General features: G+C 37.6%; 1 protein-coding gene across 3 annotated transcripts in view; it reads left to right on the plus strand.

Moving 5' to 3' along the window:
- Positions 1–16,736: 16,736 nt before the first annotated feature.
- Positions 16,737–23,609, plus strand: part of WNK3 (WNK lysine deficient protein kinase 3) — a 127,900-nt gene continuing 121,027 nt past the window's right edge. For all 3 annotated transcript variants that reach the window (XM_089904487.1, XM_022563612.3, XM_022563613.3), the window contains exon 1: positions 16,737–17,736. In XM_089904487.1, the coding sequence (XP_089760613.1) occupies positions 17,200–17,736 (537 nt within the window). In that variant the 5' untranslated portion in view covers positions 16,737–17,199. The remainder of the gene's footprint in view (positions 17,737–23,609) is intronic.

The raw sequence follows: 23,609 nt of genomic DNA on the forward strand, positions 1-23,609 counted from the left end.
TTATAAATTATACAGCTACATATGAAATGCAGTGTATTCTATTAATCTATTTTTGGCATCAACGTTTCTCAATTGAGACATGTTTTCCCACCAATGTAAAGCATTTATGTCTCTCCCCATGTGGTAAATTTTAGCACCAAATGTCTAAACTCATTGGTTAGTCAGAAGGGGTTGGGTTCTTAGAAAGTGGTAGTGTGGTAGAAAGTATGTTGGATTCGGAGCTGGAAAACTGGGCTTCCAGAATTCTCCCCTTTACTTACTAGCTCTGTGATGGGCAAGACACTAAACTTCTCTGAGCCTTCTTAATTTTCAGGCAAATACCAAGTAGCTCTCAGCGTTGTTGTTAGGAGTAATTGAGTTAAATAGATGAAGTTCTTTTGAAAACTATAAAGAAAGGTTTGATAGACTTTCTCCGTAAAGGACCAGATAGTAAATACAGTGCTTTAGGCTTTGTGGGCCATGGAGTCTCTGTTGCCACAACTCAGCTCTGCTGTGTAGCAGTCATAGGCGATATGTAAATGAATGAGCTTGGCTGTGTTCCAATAACACTATTTATGAACACTGAAATAACGAATTTTGAGTAATTTTCATGTGTCATGAATACTATTCTTTTGATTTTTTTTCAACCATTTAAAAAATGTAAAAATCTTTCTCAACTCACCTGCTGCACAAAAACAGCCTGGGAGGTGAGGTAGGTTTGGCCTGAGGGCTGTATGTAGTTTGGCTACCACTGTTGTAAAGGGTTAGGCAGAGTAAAGTGTTAATTAGGGATTCCAGGGTAGGTGATTGGTAGATAGAAATTGTTTAATTTTTTTTTTTTTTGCGGTACGCGGGCCTCTCACTGCTGTGGCCTCTCCCGTTGCGGAGCACAGGCTCCGGACGCGCAGGCTCAGCGGCCATGGCTCACAGGCCCAGCCGCTCCGCGGCATGTGGGATCTTCCCAGACTGGGGCACGAACCCGTGTCCCCTGCATCGGCAGGCGGACTCTCAACCACTGCGCCACCAGGGAAGCCCGAAATTGTTTAATTTTGATGATGAAAGAAGATGGAGATGATTTCAATTCTTTTTCTAATATGATCCAGAAATTTTTTCACATAAAATGGGCATCTCTAATGTGATGTGGTTGTGCAGTGTATGTAGCTATGCAATTCAGGATTGTGTATAGTGTGTGCATGTGGCTCCAAGTCATATGTGACCCTGTATTATGAGTAGTTAAGAGTGGACTTGGGAGTCAGTTGCCTGGGTTGAATTTTGTCCTTGGTTTTTACTAGCTGTGTAATCTTAGGGAAGTTTAACTTAATTTTTTGAGCCTAGTTTCCTCATTTGTAAAATGGGAATAACTTTACCTCAAGATTCTTATGAGTACATGAGAAAATGCATGGAAGGGTTTACAGTGCTTAGCACAAAGCACTCAATAAGTGTTAAGTGATAATATTCATTTGGATATAAGTTGTACATACCTTATTTGTTTTATCCTTCCTTCAGTTATTTTAAGAAATTATAATATCTTTAACTGGTTCTTGGTACAGGTTGTTGATGGACAATTCTTCTTTAACGAATTAAAATAATATAGAGGTAGATTAAAACCAAGTCCCCCTTTACCCAATTTCCTGCCCTCCCAGTGGGTAATCATTGTTAAGAGTTGACTGTGAACTTGTACAGTCCTTTTTCTCTGTATTTACATGCATATGCATGTGCATATACAAATAAAAAATGTGTATTTTATGACTTACTTTTTTTCCCAAAGAATATGTCTTAAGGCTCTCTTTTTTTTTTAAGAAATTGGTTCAAAGTATTTTTTTAATTAATTTAATTTATTTATTTTTGGCTGCGTTGGGTCTTCGTTGCTGCACGTGGGCTTTCTAGATGCGGTGAGTGGGGGCTACTCTTTGTTGTGGTGCGCAGGCTTCACTTGTTGCAGAGCATGGGCTCTAGGCGCATGGGCTTCAGTAGTTGTGGCTCGCAGGCTCTAGAGCGCAGGCTCAGTTGTGGTGCACAGGCTTAGTTGCTCTGTGGCATGTGGGATCTTCCTGGACCAGGGCTCAAACCCGTGTCCCCTGCATTCAGGCGGATTCTTAACCACTGTGCCACCAGGGAAGCCCTTAAGGCTCTTTTAGTGTCAGTATGTATATGTTCACTTTATCCTTTTTAATGGATACATAGTATTTCATACTACGTGCTTCTTTAACCACCAGGATCAGTTTAGAGCATATCTTTCCAGTCTTTTTTATATGCATTTACACATATATGAGTACATTTAGAAACATAAAGTTTTGTCTTTTATATATGTATTTATATATAATATTTAATATATAAATGACATATAGGTATGATGTATGTGTTGTACTACAACTCACTTTTCTCAATAGTATATATGTGTGGGAGATTTTTATACATCAGTGTATAACCACCTCTCAGTTTTTAAACAGATGCATATTATTACGTAGTACAGATGCACCACTTTTTATTTTACCATTCTTTTATAGATGAATATGTAAGTTCTTTTCAGTTTTTTTGCTGTTGCAAACAATAAAAAATCCTTCAGTAAAAAATCCTTGTACATACGTATTTGTACACATACAGGAATATTTCTCAGGTAGATACTAAGAAGTGGAATTGCTGGGTGACAGGTATGTACTAGATATTTGGAATTTGCCATATAAAGAGGCTATTCCAGTTTATTTGCCAACAGTGCATGGAGTACTGAATTTCTCACACTCAAAATGTGATATTAACAGATATATAATTTTCGCTCATCTGATAGACAAAAAATGATATTGAATTATTTGAATTTGCATCTCCTTGCTTACTAAGGAGTTTAAGCCATCCCCCTACCATGCATGTATTGTCCATTTGTGTTTCTTCTTACTGATTTTTTTTTAGCTCTTTATACATTCTGGATATTAATGCTTTGCTATACAAGTTGCAGATGTTTGCTCCCAGTCTGTTGCCTATCTTTTAACCTTGTTCATGGTCAAATGGCCAAATGTATTTTTGTTGTTGTTGTTGTTAATGGTCTTTGTATTTTATCTTTTTAAGGGAGCCTTTCTTCAGGTTAGAAATATATTCTGCCATATTTTCTTTTCATAGTTATATAGTTTTGTTTTTTTATGTTTAGCCCTTTTATCTACCTGGAATTTATTTTTGTGACTGATTTTAAGTAGGGCTTTAACTTTTTTCCCCCCAAATGGATAGCCAGTTATTCTGGCACCATTTATTATGCTATCTGTTCCTCATAAATTTGAAATGCCATCTTTACCATGGACTGCATTGCCATACATACATGTGTCTCTCTCTCTACTGATTGTTCTCCATTATCCAGTTGTATATTTCTCTGATGAAACCACATTGTTTAACTTACTATAGCTATAAGTAATATTTGTTAAAGCAAACTCTCATTGTTCTTTTTCAAGATTTTCTTTGCTTTCCTTGTACTCTTTTCAAATCAGTTTGTCAGTTTGGGACAAAAACATCTCTTTGGGATTTTTATTGAACTTGCATTGACTTTGGAATAATCTCAGAGGGGGGTTTGTGAAGATCCTAATATTGGGTCTTTCTACCAAAGAAAGGTGTATTTTATGTACTTCAGTAAAATTTTAGTCTTCTTTATATAGGTGTTACATAATTCTTTTTGAGTTTATTCCTAGATGATTATTTTATAGCTCTGTTGCTCTTATGAGCAGGATACTATCTATATCTATATATCTATATCTATATAGTAATTGCAGTGACCTGCCCTCCTTCCAGAGCACCCAGCCCTTCCTGCCCCCTCCTGGTGCCACCTGCCCCTGGAACCCTTACCTTAGGATAGGTTTTTTTTTTAAAATTAATTCATTTATTTATTTAGGCTGCGCCGGGTCTTAGTTGTGGCACATGGGATCTTCATTGTTGTATGTGGGATCTTTTAGTTGCAGCATCTGGACTTCTTAGTTGTGGCATGCATGCGGGATCTAGTTCCCTGACCAGGTATTGAACCCAGGCCCCCTGCATTGGGAGTGCGGAGTCTTATCCACTGGACCATCAGGGAAGTCCCTGATAGTTGCTTTTTTAATTACATTTTCTAATTGATTATTGCTGATGTATAGCAAAGCAATTGATTTGTTTGTTGATTTTGCATTTAGCCTTTCTGCTGAGCTCTCTCGTTACTTCCTATCATAGTTCTTTTAGTTGAATTTGCTTGGATTTTCTAGACAGGTAATCATATAATCTGCAAGTTTTGAGTTCTGTCTCCTACTTTCCAATACTCGTATGTCTTATTTTATTTCCGTAAGTGGTAGCAATGATAATAGCAATTCTTGGCTTATTCCTGACTTTAATTATTGTTTATGTGAAAGATGCTTAATCTCACTCATGAGATAATTGCTAATTGAAACCACACTGTGATTCCTTTTTTAAACCTATCAGAGTGTTAAAAATCAAAATATTTGATAACACCTTTTTTTTGTTGTCAAGGCTGTGGGGTAAAAGACACCTTGCACATTGCAGGTGGGAGTTTAAATTGGTACAATGCCTGTGGAAGGCAGTTTGGCAGCATTATATAAAGGTACACATGAATTATGTGTACTCTTATGGGTATATTAGTATACTTCATTAAAAGTTAAAAATGCAAATTTCATTTGACCCAGCAATCCCACTTCAGGGAATTTACATATATATATATGCAAAATGAAATATGCAGTTTTATCTGTCATAAGCAAATAATCAAATACTATTACTATATAGGTATTAAAAATAAGAATGAGGGAATCTCATGTACTGACAGGGAAAAGAGTATATTAAATTATTGTGACTATAAAAAAAAGCTTGGTATATACTATGCTACTTTTCGTGTAGAGAGGGAGAAAAAGGACATATATTTATATTTGCTTATTTGCTGTAAGAAACTCTGGAGGGCTACACAGAATCTAATGAGTGGTTACTTGTGGGAGAGTGGGTGGGGGAACTGAATGGATAGGAAACAGATTTGGGAGTGAACCTGTCCATTATATACCTCTTTCTTTGATTTTTGAATCTTATGATTATATTTTAAAAATTAAATTAAAAATGGTTTCTTGAATTATTTCAGCTCTTCCAAGGACATTTTTTTCTTGTTCTTTCTGTGTTACGCTTTCTTCAAAATGGCTGTCTCCTGATTCTGTTCGTATTAAAGAATGACCTAGTAGAAGGGCTGACTGGGAGTTCTGTGTACCTAGGCAGGTTGTCAACTGGTTTTGGGGGGAGTGGGTGGGCAGCTGGCTTTTACACTTGGAGGGCCCAAATACCAGAGTGCAGAGGGCTTTGTACTAGGGTGCCCTTATTCTTCCTAGTTTGTTGAATTTGGTATTCTATCTGCAGGAATTTCTTTATTTTGGGGGGAGAGTTCATCAACTGTGTCATAATTCAGACGTTCAGTTAACCCCTGTTTTTAGCCCTTTTCTCACTCAGGCTCTCTTTAGGATCAGTCTTCTTTGAGTGTGGAACCCCTCTGGGGTTTTGTCCTGCGAGTCAGCTCCCTCCCGGGTTGGAACCCTTTCTATTACATATTTCAGGTTGTAGCATTCCTTTGATTTGTGTTATCAGCTAGTTCTTTCCTGTTTGCTCTCTGTCAGAAATTGTTGAAATCTTGTATTTGCTATGCCATTTTCCATTCCTGTCTTTGACTTGTGATTTATACTTCTATACTATTTTACCATCACTTTTTCAGGGTCTTGGAAAGTACAAGAGATATAGGTGTTCAGTTCACCTTCTTGAACTAGAAGGTGGCAGTGGTATATCTTAAGCTTGAATAAACTGTAGGGTCCTTGAGGACAAAGACTGACTTTTGCTCTTTTATCCCCAGACCCTGACACAGTGCTTGGCACTTGGTGAATGTTTATTGGTATGAATACACATGTATGAGAGAGAGAGGGAAGATTGTCAGTGGAAAATTTACTGTGTAATTCTGACTATTTAAATATGCATTCTTTCAATTGCTGTTTCCAAAAGTTGAAGAAATTATTGAGTCATTGACAAAGTACTGATTGTATGCTGGATTTCCCATGGATAGAACCATGATAAGCTACAGGGGGAAACTTATCTTGAGCTCAAATGCTCCAAGATTATATATCAAATATATTGAAGGAGTACATATGGGACACAGATTTGTGAGATTTTCCCTGTAATTTCAATCTCTGTAGAAGTGCTTTTGCAGTTGTCTTTATACATATTCCTAGGGCTTAAATCAATGTGTTATCATTTTATGAAGGAAATAATGGTCACACATGGGTTATGATACATAGCCGTTGAACTCAGTAAGAGACTTCAGGTTTGAGGCCTGATTTTTGTGGACTATTTTACTGAGCTATGTTTCTGCACTGCTGAGTATAGAAGAGATACCCTGGTCACTGAAGCATACCCCTTTAGCAATGCCACCATGGTTTCTTACTGGAAAACTTTGAAAGAATGTATTATATACTTTTCAGCTTTACTAAATAGTCTCCTCCTGAAAAATCATTTAATGTTTTCTTGAGTATTATTGTATAGCGCTTTAGTGTAGTGCTGCCCTTAGGGGTTATTAAGAGGTAGGAAATAAAAAGCTTCCATTTATTGATTATTATATTGTGCCAGGCACTGTGCTAAGTACTTTACATGTATATTGCCATTTTATTTTCATATTATTCCTGTGAGATTTCACAAATGAAATAAAAAATGAATGAGGTTAGGTAATTTGCCCCAAATCTCTGAGGAGGGAGAGGCAGAACCATGATTGATTCCAGGTTTCTCCCACTCCAAAGCCTGAGTTCTGAAACTCTGTTTTATGGTCAAGAAGCTATTGGATCCATGATGAAAAGGCTCCAGATATACTATGCTTAGTGAAGTTCTTTGCCTGTTTTTTTTATTTTTTATTTTTTAATTTTTTTCATTTTAACATCTTTATTGGAGTATAATTGCTTTACAATGGTATGTTAGTTTCAGCTTCACAACAAAATGAATCAGTTATATATATACATATGTTCCCATACGTCTTCCCGCTTGCGTCTCCCTCCCTCCCACCCTCCCTATCCCACCCCTCCAGGCGATCACAAAGCACTGAGCTGATCTCCCTGTGCTATGCGGCTGCTTCCCACCAGCTATTTACCTTACGTTTGGTAGTGTATATATGTCCATGCCTCTCTCTCGCTTTGTCACAGTTTACCCTTCCCCCTCCCCATAGCCTCAAGTCCATTCTCTAGTAAGTCTGTGTCTTTACTCCTGTTTCACCCCTAGGTTTTTCATGATATTTTTTTTCTTAAATTCCATATATATGTGTTAGCATGTGGTATTTGTCTCTCTCTTTCTGACTTATTTCACTCTGTATGACAGACTCTAGGTCTATCCACCTCATTACAAATAGCTCAATTTCGTTTCTTTTTATGGCTGAGTAATATTCCATTGTATATATGTGCCACATCTTCTTTATCCATTCATCCGATGATGGACACTTAGGTTGTTTCCATCTCTGGGCTATTGTAAATAGAGCTGCAATGAACATTTTGGTACATGACTCTTTTTGAATTATGGTTTTCTCAGGGTATATGCCCAGTAGCGGAATTGCTGGGTCATATGGTAGTTCTATTTGTAGTTTTTTAAGGAACCTCCATACTGTTCTCCACAGTGGCTGTATCAATTTACATTCCCACCAACAGTGTAAGAGGGTTCCCTTTTCTCCACACCCTCTCCAGCATTTATTGTTTCTAGATTTTTTGATGATGGCCATTCTGACTGGTATGAGATGATATCTTATTGTAGTTTTGATTTGCATTTCTCTAATGATTAGTGATGTTGAGCATTCTTTCACGTGTTTGTTGGCATTCTGTATATGTTCTTTGGAGAAATGTCTATTTAGGTCTTCTGCCCATTTTTGGATTGGGTTGTTTTTTTTTTGTTACTAAGCTGCATGAGCTGCTTATAAATTTTGGAGATTAATCCTTTGTCAGTTGCTTCATTTGCAAATATTTTCTCCCATTCTGAGGGTTGTCTTTTGGTCTTGTTTATGGTTTCCTTTGCTGTGCAAAAGCTTTGAAGTTTCATTAGGTCCCATTTGTTTATTTTTGTTTTTATTTCCATTTCTCTAGGAGGTGGGTCAAAAAGGACCTTGCTGTGATTTATGGCATAGAGGGTCCTGCCTATGTTTTCCTCTAAGAGTCTGATAGTTTCTGGCCTTACATTTAGGTCTTTAATCCATTTTGAGCTTATTTTTGTGTATGGTGTTAGGGAGTGATCTAATCTCATACTTTTACCTGTAGCTGTCCAGTTTTCCCAGCACCACTTATTGAAGAGGCTGTCCTTTCTCCACTGTACATTCCTGCCTCCTTTCTCAAAGATAAGGTGACCGTATGTGCGTGGGTTTATCTCTGGGCTTTCTATCCTGTTCCATTGATCTATCTTTCTGTTTCTGTGCCAGTACCATACTGTCTTGATTACTGTAGCTTTGTAGTGTAGTCTGAAGTCAAGGGGCCTGATTCCTCCAGCTCCGTTTTTCGTTCTTAAGATTGCTTTGGCTATTCGGGGGCTTTTGTGTTTCCATACAAATTGTGAAATTTTTTGTTCTAGTTCTGTGAAAAATGCCAGTGGTAGTTTGATAGAGATTGCATTGAATCTGTAGATTGCTTTGGGTAGTAGAGTCATTTTCACAATGTTGATTCTTACAATCCAAGAACATGGTATATCTCTCCATCTATTTGTATCATCTTTAATTTCTTTCATCAGTGTCTTATAATTTTCTGCATACAGTTCTTTTGTCTCCTTAGGTAGGTTTATTCCTAGATATTTTATTCTTTTTGTTGCAATGATAAATGGGAGTGTTTTCTTGATTTCACTTTCAGATTTTTCATCCTTAGTGTATAGGAATGCCAGAGATTTCTGTGCATTAATTTTGTATCCTGCTACTTTACCAAATTCATTGATTAGCTCTAGTAGTTTTCTGGTAGCATCTTTAGGATTCTCTATGTATAGTATCATGTCATCTGCAAAGAGTGACAGCTTTACTTCTTCTTTTCCGATTTGGATTCCTTTTATTTCCTTTCCTTCTCTGATTGCTGTGGCCAAAACTTCCAAAACTATGTTGAATAAGAGTGGTGAGAGTGGGCAACCTTGTCTTGTTCCTGATCTTAGAGGAAATGGTTTCAGTTTTTCACCATTAAACCAATGTTGACTGTGGGTTCGTCATTCATGGCCTTTATTATGTTGAGGAAAGTTCCCTCTGTGCCTACTTTCGGCAGGGTTTTTATCATAAATGGGTGTTGAATTTTGTCAAAAGCTTTCTCTGCATCTATTGAGATGATCATATGGTTTTTCTCCTTCAATTCGTTAATACAGTGTATCACGTTGATTGATTTGCGTATATTGAAGAATCCTTGCATTCCTGGAATAAACCCCACTTGATCATGGTGTATGATCCTTTTAATGTGCTGTTGGATTCTGTTTGCTAGTATTTTGTTGAGGATTTTTGCATCTATGTTCATCAGTGATATTGGCCTGTAGTTTTCTTTCTTTGTGACATCCTTGTCTGGTTTTGGTATCAGGGTGATGGTGGCCTCGTAGAATGAATTTGGGAGTGTTCCTCCCTCTGCTATATTTTGGAAGAGTTTGAGAAGGATAGGTGTTAGCTCTTCTCTAAATGTTTGATAGAATTTGCCTGTGAAGCCATCTGGTCCTGGGCTTTTGCTTGTTGGAAGATTTTTAATCACAGTTTCAATTTCAGTGCTTGTGATTGGTCTGTTCATATTTTCTATTTCTTCCTGATTCAGTCTTGGCAGGTTGTGCCTTTCTAAGAATTTGTCCATTTCTTCCATGTTGTCCATTTTATTGGCATAGAGTTGCTTGTAGTAATCTCTCATGATCTTTTGTATTTCTGCAGTGTCAGTTGTTACTTCTGCTTTTTCATTTCTAATTCTATTGGTTTCAGTCTTCTCTCTTTTTTTCTTGATGAGTCTGGCTAATGGTTTATCAATTTTGTTTATCCTTTCAAAGAACCAGCTTTTAGTTTTATTGATCTTTGCTATCGTTTCCTTCATTTCTTTTTCATTTATTTCTGATCTGATTTTTATGATTTCTTTCCTTCTGCTAACTTTGGGGTTTTTTTGTTCTTCTTTCTCTAATTGCTTCAAGTGCAAGGTTAGGTTGTTTATTCGAGATGTTTCTTGTTTCTTAAGGTAGGATTGTATTGCTATAAACTTCCCTGTTAGAACTACTTTTGCTGCATCCCATAGATTTTGAGTCATCGTGTCACCATTGTCATTTGTTTCTAGGTATTTTTTTATTTCGTCTTTGATTTCTTCAGTGATCACTTCGTTATTAAGTAGTGTATTGTTTAGCCTCCATGTGTTTGTATTTTTTTACAGGTCTTTTCCTGTAATTGATATCTAGTCTCATAGCGTTGTGGTCGGAAAAGATACTTGATACAATTCCAATTTTCTGAAATTTACCAAGGCTTGATTTGTGACCCAAGATATGATCTATCCTGGAGAATGTTCCATGAGCACTTGAGAAAAATGTGTATTCTGTTGTTTTTGGATGGAGTGTCCTATAAATATCAATTAAGTCCATCTTGTTTAATGTATCATTTAAAGCTTGTGTTTCCTTATTTATTTTCATTTTGGAAGATCTGTCCATTTGTGAAAGTGGGGTGTTAAAGTCCCCTACTATGAATGTGTTACTGTCGATTTCCCCTTTTATGGCTGTTAGTATTTGCCTTATGTATTGAGGTGCTCCTATGTTGGGTGCATAAATATCTACAATTGTTATATCTTCTTCTTGGATGGATCCCTTGATCATTATGTAGTGTCCTTCTTTGTCTCTTCTAATAGTCTTTATTTTAAAGTCTATTTTGTCTGATATGAGAATTGCTACTCCAGCTTTCTTTTGGTTTCCATTTGCATGAAATACCTTTTTCCATCCCCTTACTTTCAGTCTGTATGTGTCTCTAGGTCTGAAGTGTGTCTCTTGTAGACAGCCTATATATGGGTCTTGTTTTTGTATCCATTCAGCCAATCTGTGTCTTTTGGTGGGAGCATTTAGTCCTTTTACATTTAAGGTAATTATCGATATGTATGTTCCCATTCCCATTTTCTTAATTGTTTTGGGTTCGTTATTCTAGGTCTTTTCCTTCTTTTGTGTTTCTTGCCTAGAGAAGTTCCTTTAGCAGTTGTTGTAGAGCTGGTTTGGTGGTGCTGAACTCTCTCAGCTTTTGCTTGTCTGTAAAGGTTTTAATTTCTCCATCAAATCTGAATGAGATCCTTGCTGGGTAGAGTAATCTTGGTTGCAGGTTTTTCTCCTTCAACACTTTCAATATGTCCTGCCACTCCCTTCTGGCTTGCAGAGTTTCTGCTGAGAGATCAGCTGTTAACCTTATGGGGATTCCCTTGTGTGTTATTTGTTGTTTTTCCCTTGCTGCTTTTAATATGCTTTCTTTGTATTTAATTTTTGACAGTTTGATTAATATGTGTCTTGGCGTATTTCTCCTTGGATTTATCCTGTATGGGACTCTCTGTTCTTCCTGGACTTGATTAACTATTTCCTTTCCCATATTAGGGAAGTTTTCAACTATAATCTCTTCAAATATTTTCTCAGTCCCTTTCTTTTTCTCTTCTTCTTCTGGAACCCCTATAATTCGAATGTTGGTGCATTTAATGTTGTCCCAGAGGTCTCTGAGACTGTCCTCAGTTCTTTTCATTCTTTTTTCTTTATTCTGCTCTGCAGTAGTTATTTCCACTATTTTATCTTCCAGGTCACTTATCTGTTCTTCTGCCTCAGTTATTCTGTTATTGATGCCATCTAGAGTATTTTTCATTTCATTTATTGTGTTGTTCATCATTGTTTGTTTCATCTTTAGTTCTTCTAGGTCCTTGTTAACTGTTTCTTGCATTTTGTCTATTCTATTTCCAAGATTTTGGATCATCTTTACTATCATTATTCTGAATTCTTTTTCAGGTAGACTGCGTATTTCCTCTTCATTTGTTAGGTCTGGTGGGTTTTTATCTTGCTCCTTCATCTGCTGTGTGTTTTTCTGTCTTTTCATTTTGCTTATCTTACTGTGTTTGGGGTCTCCTTTTTGCAGGCTGAAGGTTCGTAGTTCCTGTTGTTTTTAGTGTCTGTCCCCAGTGGCTAAGGTTGGTTCAGTCGGTTGTGTAGGCTTCCTGGTGGAGGGTACTAGTGCCTGTGTTCTGGTGGATGAGGCTGGATATTGTCTTTCTGGTGGGCAGGTCCACGTCTGGTGGTGTGTTTTGGGGTGTCTGTAGACTTATTATGATTTTGGGCAGCCTCTCTGCTAATGGGTGGGGTTGTGTTCCTGTCTTGCTAGTTGTTTGGCATAGGATGTCCAGCACTGTAGCTTGCTGGTTGTTGAGTGAAGCTGGGTGCTGGTGTTGAGATGGAGATCTCTGGGAGATTTTTGCCGTTTGATATTATGTGCAGCTGGGAGGCCTCTTGTGGACCAGTGTCCTGAAGTTGGCTCTTCCACCTCAGAGGCACAGCACTAACTCCTGGCTGCAGCACCAAGAGCCTTTAATCCACACGGCTCCTTCATTTGGGATGATTCGTTGTCTATTCATGTATTCCACAGATGCAGGGTACATAAAGTTGATTGTGGAGCTTTAATCCGCTGCTTCTGAGGCTGCTGGGAGAGATTTCCCTTTCTCTTCTTTGTTCTCACAGCTCCCAGGGGCTCAGCTTTGGATTTGGCCCCGCCTGTGCGTGTAGGTCGCTGGAGGGCGTCTGTTCTTTGCTCAGACAGGAAGGGGTTAAAGGAGCCGCTGATTCGGAGGGGGGTAGGGAGGGTCACGGAGTGGGGGACGGGCCTGCGCCAGCCTGAGGCGTCCCGTGCGTTCTCCCGGGGGAGTTGTCCCTGGATCCCGGGACCCTGGCAGTGGCGGGCTATACAGGCTCCCCGGAAGGGGGGTGTGGATAGTGACCTGTGTTCGCACACAGGCTTCTTGGTGGCGGCAGCAGCGGCCTTAGCGTCTCATGTGTGTCTCTGGGGTCCGCACTTTTAGCCGCGGCTCACGCCCGTCTCTGGAGCTCCTTTAAGCAGCATTCTTAATCCCCTCTCCTCGTGCACCACGAAATAAAGAGGGAAGAAAAAGTCTCTTGCCTCTTCGGCAGGTCTAGACTTTCCCCCGGACTCCCTCCCGGCTAGCCGCGGTGCACTAACGTCCTGAAGGCTGTGTTCACACCACCAACCCCAGTCCTCTCCGGGCGCTCGACCGAAGCCCGAGCCTCAGCTCCCAGCCCCGCCCGCCCCGGCGGGTGAGCAGACAAACCTCTTGGCTGGTGAGTGCCGGTCAGCCCTGATCCTCTGCGCTGGAATCTCTCCGCTTTGCCCTCCGCACCCCTGTTGGTGTGCTCTCCTCCGCGGCTTCGAAGCTCCCCCACTCCGCCACCCGCAGTCTCCGCCCGCGAAGGGGCTTCCTAGTGTGTGGACACTTTTCCTCCTTCACAGCTCCCTCCCACTGGTGCAGGACCCGTCCCTATCCTTTTGTCTCTGTTTATTTTTTTCTTTTGCCCTAACCAGGTACGTGGGGGGTTTCTTGCCTTTTGGGAGGTCTGAGGTCTTCTGCCAGCGTTCAGTAGGTGCTCTGTAGGAGTTGTTCCACGTGTAGATGTATTTCTGGTGTATCTGTGGGGAGGAGGGTGATCTCCGCGTCTTACTCTTCCGCCATTTTCTCGGAAAGTCTTTCCCTGTTTTGTTAAAATTTGTTTTTCTTATTCATTGTTTACCCTTAGGCCACCAGCTATTACATTTTATTGTTGTCAGGTCTTTTCTCTTCAGACCAATGATTCTCAACCCAGGAATCCAGGCAGAAGATAAGGAGAGTGGACAGAATGGGGTGGTGGTGGTGGTGAGGGAGGTAGAAAGTATAGTTTTTAAAAGGCATATTTGGTATTACGATGGCTTTGATTTTAGTCACAATATTTTAAGATTCTTAAAGACATCATATTTTATTGAGATATAATTTATATATCATAAAATTCACCAATATAAATGTCAGTGATTTTTAGCAAATTTATAGAGTTCTATAACCTTGATTACAATCTAATTTTAGAACATTTTCATCACCCCCAAAATATTTCTTGTGCCAGTTTGAAGTCAGTCCTATTCCTATACCCCAGCCCAAGGCAACAAATAATCTATTTTCTGTCTCTATAGATTTGCATATTCTAGACATTTCATATAAATGTAACCATACAGTACGTGGTCTTTCCTTTGGCTTCTTTCACATAGCATAATGTTATCAAGGTTCATCCTTATTGTAGCATGTATCAATACCTCATTTCTTTTTATTGCTGAATAATATTGTATTGCATGGATATAACACATTTTGTTTATCCAACTGTTGTTAGACATTTGGATTGTTTCCACCTTTTGGCTATTGTGACTAGTGCTGCTATGAACACTTGTGTATAAGTTTTTGTGTGGACATAAGTTTTCATTTCTCTTGGGTAGATGGTATTCATATAGTAACTCTATGTTTAACTTGTTGAGGAACTGCCAGACTGTGTTCTATTGTACATTCCCACCAGCAATGTATTAGGGGTCTGTTTTCTCCATATCCTCACCATCACTTGTTACTGTCTTGTCTTTTTTATTGTAACCATTCTCATGGGTATGGAGTAGTATTTGTGATTATGATTTGTATTTCTCTAATGAGTAACAATGTGGAACGTCTTTTTATGTGTTTATTGGCCACTTGTATATCTTCTTTAGAGAAATGCCTATTCAGATCTTTAGCCCATTGGATTATTTATCTTTTCACTATTGAATTGTTGGAATCCTTTATATATTCTGAATACCAGTCCCTTATCAGGTATATGATTTGCACATATTTTCTCCCAGCCTTTTCGCTTTTCACTTCCTTGATGGCATCCTTTGAAACACAAAAGTTTTAAATTTTGTTGAGGTCAGCTTCTCAATTTCTCTTTTATCACTTGTACTTTTGCTATTGTACTTAGGAAACCATTGCATAACCCAGAGGCACTAGAATTTACTTTAATGTTTTCTTCTAAGAGTTTTATAGTTTTAGTCCGTGTTCCACTTTGAGTTCATTTCTTGTATGGTGTGAGGTAGGAGTCCAACTTCATTCTTTTGTATGTGGATATCCAGTTGTCCCAGTACCTTTTGTTGAAAGACTGTTCTTTTCCCATTGAATTGTCGTGGCCTCTCTGTTGAAAATCAGTTGACCATAAATGTTAAGGTTTACTTCTAGACTCTTAATTCTATTTCATTGATCTATATACCCTTACCTTATTCTGTTCATTTCTAATTTAATTCTTTTGTAGTAGGAGAGCATACTTTGGTTTCAATCCTTTTAAATTTATTGAGATTTATTTTATTGCATAGTACATGATCTGTTCTCGAGATTTTTCCATGTGTGCTTGGAAAGAATGTATATTTTGTTCTTGCTGAGTGGAGTGTTCTATAGATGGCAGTTAGGTCAAGTCGATTGATAGTATTGGTCAGGTTTTCCAGATTCTTGCTCGTTTTCTGTCTCATTTTTCTCCCCATTATTGAGAAGGGGGTATTAACATTTTCTACTGTTATTACTGAATTGTTTATTTCTCTCTTCAGTTTTGTCAGTTTTTATTTAATGTATTTGGGGCTCTGTTGTTAGATGTGTGTATGTTTATAATTGTTATATTGTCCTGGTGAATTAATCTCTCCATGCTTATAAAATGTCCTTCTTTGTCTCTAGTAATATTTTTTGTCTTAGGGTTGGTTTTTAAAAGGCTGAAGGAACACTCATTTCCCCATTTCTCTACTTTGCTGCTTCTTATTCTACAGTTTGGGAAACCAGGTGACCAGACATTATAATTAAAATTATTATACCAAAGCAGCACTACTTTCCCCTCTATTTTTATATTAGGATTCTGAGTAAGATTTCATTTTATAAAAGAGGTTCTGCAGTTAAAAAATTTTGAAGTCTTTTTCCTACTTAAATTCTCTGATTTTTACCTATTTTTGTCTGCTTAGCAATCCTTTTGTCTTACTTATGGATCTTTGCTTTTGAGGTTTCTGGATAAGTTACCTTTAGTTAAGTGAATAGAGTTATTCTTTTTTTTTTGAATAGAGTTATCCTTACTTAAAAATGTCCAATCTAAAATGTTAACATTTGGGGATGTGAGTGAAGGGTATACTAAATTCTTTGTATATTCTTGCAGGTCTTTTTCCAAGTCCAAAATTATGTCAAAATAAGTTAAAGAAAAAATTCTCTACCTAAGTGAGGCATTGTTAATTACCTTTTCCCACTTGCAGGTAATACTAGTCTTATTGACTTTCAAAGTATATTGATTTGGCAGTGTAGAGTATTGATGAAGATATGGAGGAACTGGAATTCTAATGTACTGCTCCTGGGAATGCAAAATGATACAACCACCTTGAAAAACAGATGGCAGTTTCTTTAAAAGTTAAGCATACATTTTCTGATACAGCCATTCCACTCTTAGGTACTTTCTCAAGGTAAATGAGAGTATATGTCCATGTAAAGATTTGTACACAGATCTTCATAGCAACCTTATTCGTAATAGTCCATAAGTGAAATTCAACCCAAATGTCATCAAGAGGTGAATAAATAAACAAATTATGATATATCCAGATAATGGACTACTTAGAGGAATTACAAAGGGACAGGAGTAAGAGCTCTTGATGGAGAAGCATATGTTCATTGTCTTGATTTTGAAGATGGTTTCAGAGGTGTACATCTGTGTCAAAATTTATCAAATTGTACATTTTAAACACATGTAATTTACTGTATGACAATTATACCTGAAAAAGTTGATTAAAAGAATTTTAAGCCCCTTGGGGAAAAAATATGATGGATTGATAGAAGGGTATGAGAACTAGATTGCTAACCAACATTCATGCAATATGAAGACTTATTGAGCTATATGCCAAGTAGTCTGCTAAGCACTGAGGACCACAGTGGTAAACAAGATAAGACACAGTCCCTGGAGTCTGCTGGTTGCTAAGATTGGACAGAAAAAAGAACAAACTTCTTATTAAGAAAAAAGGGATTAAACAGTCAGGTGACTTTTCTCCTTAATGATTTCCTTTGTGGGGTGATTTTAATATATCCTTTTTCCCCCTTCAGGTTGCTATGGAAACATATGACCACATAAAAGGAAGTCTATTCTGATAATTCTGTTACCTGAGATGCAACTGGACTGAAGAGTGGAACAGGAAAAATTTTAGTGCCAACCTTAATTACAATGGATACTGATTCAGGAGGGCCAGCTAGCACAGAAGATTCTGAGAAACCTGATGGAGTTTCATTGGAAAGCAGAGTTCGTCAGGTTGCAGCAACTTTGACAGTGGAAGCTAGACTAAAGGAGAAAAACAGTACCTTCTGTGCTTCTGGAGAAACTATAGAAAGGAAAAGGTTCTTTCGAAAGAGTGTTGAGATGACAGAAGATGGCAAAGTTGCTGAATCTTCCTCCAAAGATGAGAGAATAAAGACTGCAACAAATATTCCAAGAGTAGAAAAGCTTCCTACAAATGTGCTAAGAGGCAGACAAGAAGTTAAATATGAGCAATGTTCAAAAGGAATGTCAGAATCCTCAAAAGATTGTTTCAAGGAGAAAAATGAAAAGGAAATGGAAGAAGAAGCAGAAATGAAGGCTGTAGCTACTTCTCCTAGTGGCAGGTTCCTGAAATTTGACATAGAGCTGGGAAGAGGAGCATTTAAAACAGTATATAAAGGACTGGACACTGAAACATGGGTTGAAGTTGCTTGGTGTGAGCTGCAGGTGTGTATACAATCTTCTTGGTTTTAATACATTCCAGTTTTAGCTGGCCTGGGCTTCTGAGTGATCCAGTATTAAAATGTATCATGGATTAAAATAAAACGAAGGACTTGTCCCCACATCCCTGAAATTATGCTCCTTTCTTAGATCCTCTTAGGAGCTCACGCCAAACTTTTGTTTTTCCTGTTGTTTTCCCCTCTGTTTTAAAGGGAAAAAGTCTATTCTGCCTTTCTTTGGGGAAATGCCCCTAATTCATTACCCTTAGGAAATTCCCGAAACTCTTAATGTCTCATTTTGAAAACTTTCAGTAAATGTATGCCTTATGAGTTGATTGTTATACTAAATATTTGAGAGTGTGATATGTTAGGGATATATGCAGTATGATATTTCCCATCTCTCTTTTTCTTTCAACAAACTTTTGGGGGCTCATGTATTGTTTTTCAGAACAGGAAATGGTTTTCTTGTTTCTTTGAGGGCTTCTAGTAATATAAACTCCTCTCCATGCCTTTGAGTTTACCTCAGAGAGGATCTCTGGAAGAAATAATCACCAGAATCTACTGAGCTTAGTCAACTGGAATGTTGTTTAGGAAGGAGAAGTGAAAGCATCAGAAGAATAGTTGAATTACCTAGATATTTGTTTCCATAATAAATGTTTATGTGGTACTTGTAACTAATGAAGGACTAAATGGAGACAGAACATCATAGAAAGGGTTATAATAGGAATAGTTTCAGACAGATGTAGGTTAAACATAAGGAAAAGCTTTGTGACCTCAGCCAGCTCATGGGAAATGGTCAGTGTTCACAAGAGGTGCTTAAAATTAAGATTAAATAAAGCCAATCACTAAGTACAGGTTTTTTTGTTGTTCAAATTCCAGTGGTCTCTGTGTGTGGGTGTGTATGTATGTACTATGATTTCACACCTTCTGAATTTACTATAGATTGCCATTTAGATAGGTTGAAATTTAGTCTTGGTCCCTGCATTTCTAGGAAACCTTTTGTTTCAAAACTTTACTCTGTTTTTTTCTGTTTTTTAAAAAACTTTACTCTCCTTTTGTTTCAAAACACTTACTCTGTCAGTGTTTGCTTTGTATGCAGATTCAGGAGACTACTGTCAGAGACTGAGATTCTGTAAGTCTGGGGTGGGATGCAAGACTGCAATTTTTTTTTTTTTTTTTTTTTCCAGTACGCGGGCCTCTCACTGTTGTGGCCTCTCCCGTTGCGGAGCACAGGCTCCGGACGCGCAGGCTCAGCGGCCATGGCTCACAGGCCCAGCCGCTCTGCTGCATGTGGGATCTTCCCGGACCGGGGCACGAACCCATGTCCCCTGCATCGGCAGGCGGACTCTCAACCACTGCGCCACCAGGGAAGCCCAAGACTGCAATTTTAACAAGCTTTCAAAGTGCTTCCGGTATAGGAGGTCCCTTGACGACTCTTTGGAATGCAAGTTACCTAGCAGTCGAGCCATTCTAGTAGTTCTTAAAAGATGTGTGCGTGTGCTGTGTGGGGTTTGCTTGGTTTTCTTCTTACCCCCTTTTTACCCTTTAAGAATTTTATTTTAAGGTCTGTGTCACAGTAGGAATATTAGATACTGCGAGTAAACAAACATTAAGATCGCCTGAAATTATACTACTTTGAGGATGCTTTAAACATTTCAGTATATATCTTTATGGACTCTTTCTTTTGCATAAATGTATATGTGACTGTATGCCACCCCCATGGAATCGTACTGTTAGGTTTGAACAAAACCTTTTTTTAACTTATCATGAACATCTTTTCATTACTGGTAATTGTACATTTACATCATTATTTTTAATAGATGCCCTTATAAGTTATTCAATCTATTGTTGGACTTCTACATTTTTCTCTGATATTTCACTGTTATAACCATGGTTGTGATCAATATCCTTGCATATATATATTGAAAATTATGTAAATTTTAATTTAATATCTGCATTGTGATTTCAGTAACACTCATCTTTTTCTGGAGTGGGGGCCACAAAATGTAAAATATTTACTATCTGGTCCTTTGTTGTTGTTATTGTCATTTGCTTTTTTTCTTCCAGTTTTATTGAGATATAATTGACATACAACACTGTGTAAGTTTAAGGTGTACAGCATAATGATTTGACTTAAATACATCATGAAATGATTATCACAGTAAGTTTAGTGAACATCGTCTCAAATAGATACAAAAGTAAATAGAAAAAATATTTTTTCCTTGTGATGACAGCCCTTAGGATTTACTCCCTTAACAATTTTCATAGATAACATACAGTGGTAGTGTTATCTTTAGCATGTTGTACATTACATCTCTAGTACTTATTTATCTTATAAATCTTTTGACTGCAGTAACACTCATCTTTTAGTGATACTCTGTTTGTAAATGAGGGGGATAATTTCCATTCACTTGGTAGTAGGACACATAGTGAAGATATGTCATATATTTTGCAAATTGTGTACTCTAGCTATGCTAAAGAATGTTTAGGTAAAACTTGAAAATATTTTAGTGGTAGGAACTGCCTAGGGGAATACCTTCTATTATTCACCTGTGGAAAGGTTGAAAGATCCCATAAGGTCTTACTACTCCAAGTGTAGTCTGTGGACCAGCAGCATGGACATCACCTGGGAACTTGGAGCCTCAGGTTCCTAGGCCTCATCCCAGACTGTTGAATCAGAGTCTACCTCTTAGTAACATCTGCAGGTGATTTGTATGCACAGTAGAGCTTGAAAAGCACTGAAATAAGGGACTAATTCCAAGAGCTAGCTGAATCAGAGGAGGAATTCCATTAATACACCAACATGAGCTTTATATTATATCATTTATACTGATTCCTGGCATCCACTCCAGACTTTCTAAATTAGAATCTTCAGGAGGTGAGGCCCAGGAACTTACTTTTTTAAAGAAATTAATTAATTTTGGCTGTGCTGGGTCTTCGTTGCTGCGTGTGGGCTCTAGTTGCGGTGAGCAGGGGGGCTACTCTTCCTTGTGGTGTGCGGGCTTCTCACTGCAGTGGCTTCTCTTGTTGCAGAGCACGGGCTCTAGGTGTGTGGGCTTCAGGAGCTGTGGCTCGTGGGCTCTAGAGCGCAGGCTCAGTAGTTGTGGCACACGGGCTTAGTTGCTCCGTGACATGTGGGGTCTTCCCGTACCAGGGCTTAAACCCGTGTCCCCTGCATTGGCAAGTGGATTCTTAACCACTGTGCCACCAGGGAAGCCCCAGGAACTTACTTTTATTATTTATTTATTTATATTTTTTATGAAGCTTTATTTTATTATTATTATTTTTTGGTCACACTGTGCAGCTTGAGGGATCTTAGTTCCCCAACCAGGGATCGAACCTGTGGCCCCTGCAGTGGAAGCTCAGAGTCCTAACCACTGGACCGCCAGAGAATTCCCCACAGGAACTTACTTTTAAAAGTTCTCCAGGTAATTGGATATATAGCCAGATTTGGGGATCTCTCATGTGGAGCAAATGTTGTAACTTTTAATTTACAAAAATAAAGTACATTTTAATTTATACAAAGAACAACAATTGCAGTCTTCTATTCTGAAAGGAATGTCAGAATTAGTGGACTTAGTTGATACAATTTTTGGATCTCATGTCACTTTCTGCATATTTGGAATTAGGAAAAACTAACTTATTTAGAATCCCAGAAGGATAAGGGCATCATCTTTTAATTACTTTCCTGTGAGTAGTATGCAGTTTGTAATGTACAATTTCTCATATTTTTTCTGTAAAGTCTTACTCTTTATTATATAATTAAATAATTTTGTTGAAAAACATCCCAGTGAGCAGTTTAAATGTTTAAATTATTCTTGATTCTTTCCCAACCTTTGTTTATATATATATGTGTGTGTGTATAATATATAAAATTGGTGTGTCTATACTTTTGTTATCAATTTGACATATATTTTCTATTTATTAACATCATTAAAATATGTAAACTATATTTTATTGCGTACACACCACCTCTTAATCTTCTGCCCTGAAATTTGGCAGTTCTTTTCTTTCTTAAAATTTTATTTTTGCATGTTTGATTTGAAATTCACAGCTCAAAAAAAGGTTTTTATACCTTTTTCTCTTGATGGCATTTCCGCCTATTGTAGATATTTGAGCCTTGTGTAACAATTCTTAAAATCCTCATATCCATTTATTTAGAATACATGGACTTTAGGGCAGTGCAAAGAACAAGGAGAGACAGATTTTACTGCTGATATTTGACTTTGAGGATGTTGAAAACAAACAAATCCTTTGAAGATGTGGGTCAGATTTAGGATTTGGCCATAAACATTTGCATTTCAACAGTTTGTCATATTTTATGGTTTCTATAATTTGATTTTTACTGCATTATTGGGAAGAACCTGTTGTTCTTTGTAAAGAATTGTAAATTACTTGGTAAATTGGTAATTTATTGTGAGCGAGGGCTGTCAGTCATACGTTTTATTTAGAAGACTTTTAGTTCATGATGTTGAAAGACCTGGTCACATGTCACTAAAAGACCTGTTTAGTAACTTTTAGAACGAGTCAGTCACAAGAGTTTGTAATACTTTTCTCCTACACTAACAACATGAAAATCAACAACACCTTGCTTTTACATACGGAAACACAACCAGTTTTTGCTTTACTTCCGCTAGCATGCTTGTCATTTGTTTTCTTGATGGAACTGAGTTTTCATATAACGCTATTTTCCAATTGAAGGAACATCATAGATATGTAAAATTTTTTGTTATTTGACTGTTTCTAAAATGTATTTGAGTGTGCTTGTAATAAGCTTCACTGTGGGGTCAATTCTGTGATTGTGTGTTTTTCAAGGTAATTAAACAGGACTTCTTTAAGTAACATCTAACAACTAGACCTCTAACAAGTCAGCTGTAGTCTCTGAACTGAACCAAAAATGGCACTGAAAAGAAAGATTTAAAAAAAGACATAGTTGACTGTAGCAAGTTGATGTGTTGAGTGAGCATTCTAATACACTTTGATTATAGTAATGAAGATATTCCAAGCAATGCAGTAGAAGTAACAGTTTAAAGATCTGTACTTCCCTGCCTAAAGTATCTTATCAAAATTGTGGAGGAACTTGTTTCTGTTTTATTTTCATTTATCAAATAAAAACACTTTGGGGAGAAGTATATTTTTAGGCAGACGTACATTTAATTGTGAAATTAGAATTAGATAATAATGTGAAAATAGCTGAATTTCCAATAAAGGAAAAAGTAATTAAAATATATGCTAGAATTTCTGTTTCTGAATAAATATTGTTGTCTAAAGTATTCACTCTGGGATATTTTTGCTCTTAAAATATTTTTGTTATGACCCTCTTGGAAGTGATTCCAGATTCTATTAGAGCTACACAAGAAAATGCTTCATTACATATAAGCACACCCTAAATAGTGTTATTCAGTTTTAATTTCCCACTGTCTTCATCAGACCCAGCCCTCAAAGTGCAATACTCTCATAGGCAAAGAATGATTACATCGAAGGGAGGAGGGGTAAAACTTGCTTAACTATATATGTTCTAGTTTCTTTGTTTAAAAGCTAGTCACATAACTTTATTAAGTATAAACCAAAGACAGATGTTTTCATAAAATGACAAAGGGTGAGAGTGGCAGGAGACAGACTTGGTCTGGGAAATACCATTAATTTCCCCAGTTAGTTCAATGAGTTAGTTTTGAGCTAACTATCTGCTTGATAGATAACAAATTGATACATCTAGTTGGCTGAATGAATAATTGTACCCCGAAGATGTTCATGTCCTAATCCCTGGAACCTATAAATATGTTACGTAACATTGCAAAATGAATTTTGCAGCTACGATTAAACTAAAGATCTTATGATAGGTAGATTATCCTGGATTATCTGGGTGGGCCCAGTGTAATC

The sequence above is a fragment of the Delphinapterus leucas genome, chromosome X (genome assembly GCF_059928025.1).
Source record: "Delphinapterus leucas isolate spDelLeu-1000000601 "Yukka" chromosome X, BTC_Dleu_Yukka2, whole genome shotgun sequence".
In the NCBI taxonomy this organism is placed as follows: Eukaryota; Metazoa; Chordata; class Mammalia; order Artiodactyla; family Monodontidae; genus Delphinapterus; species Delphinapterus leucas.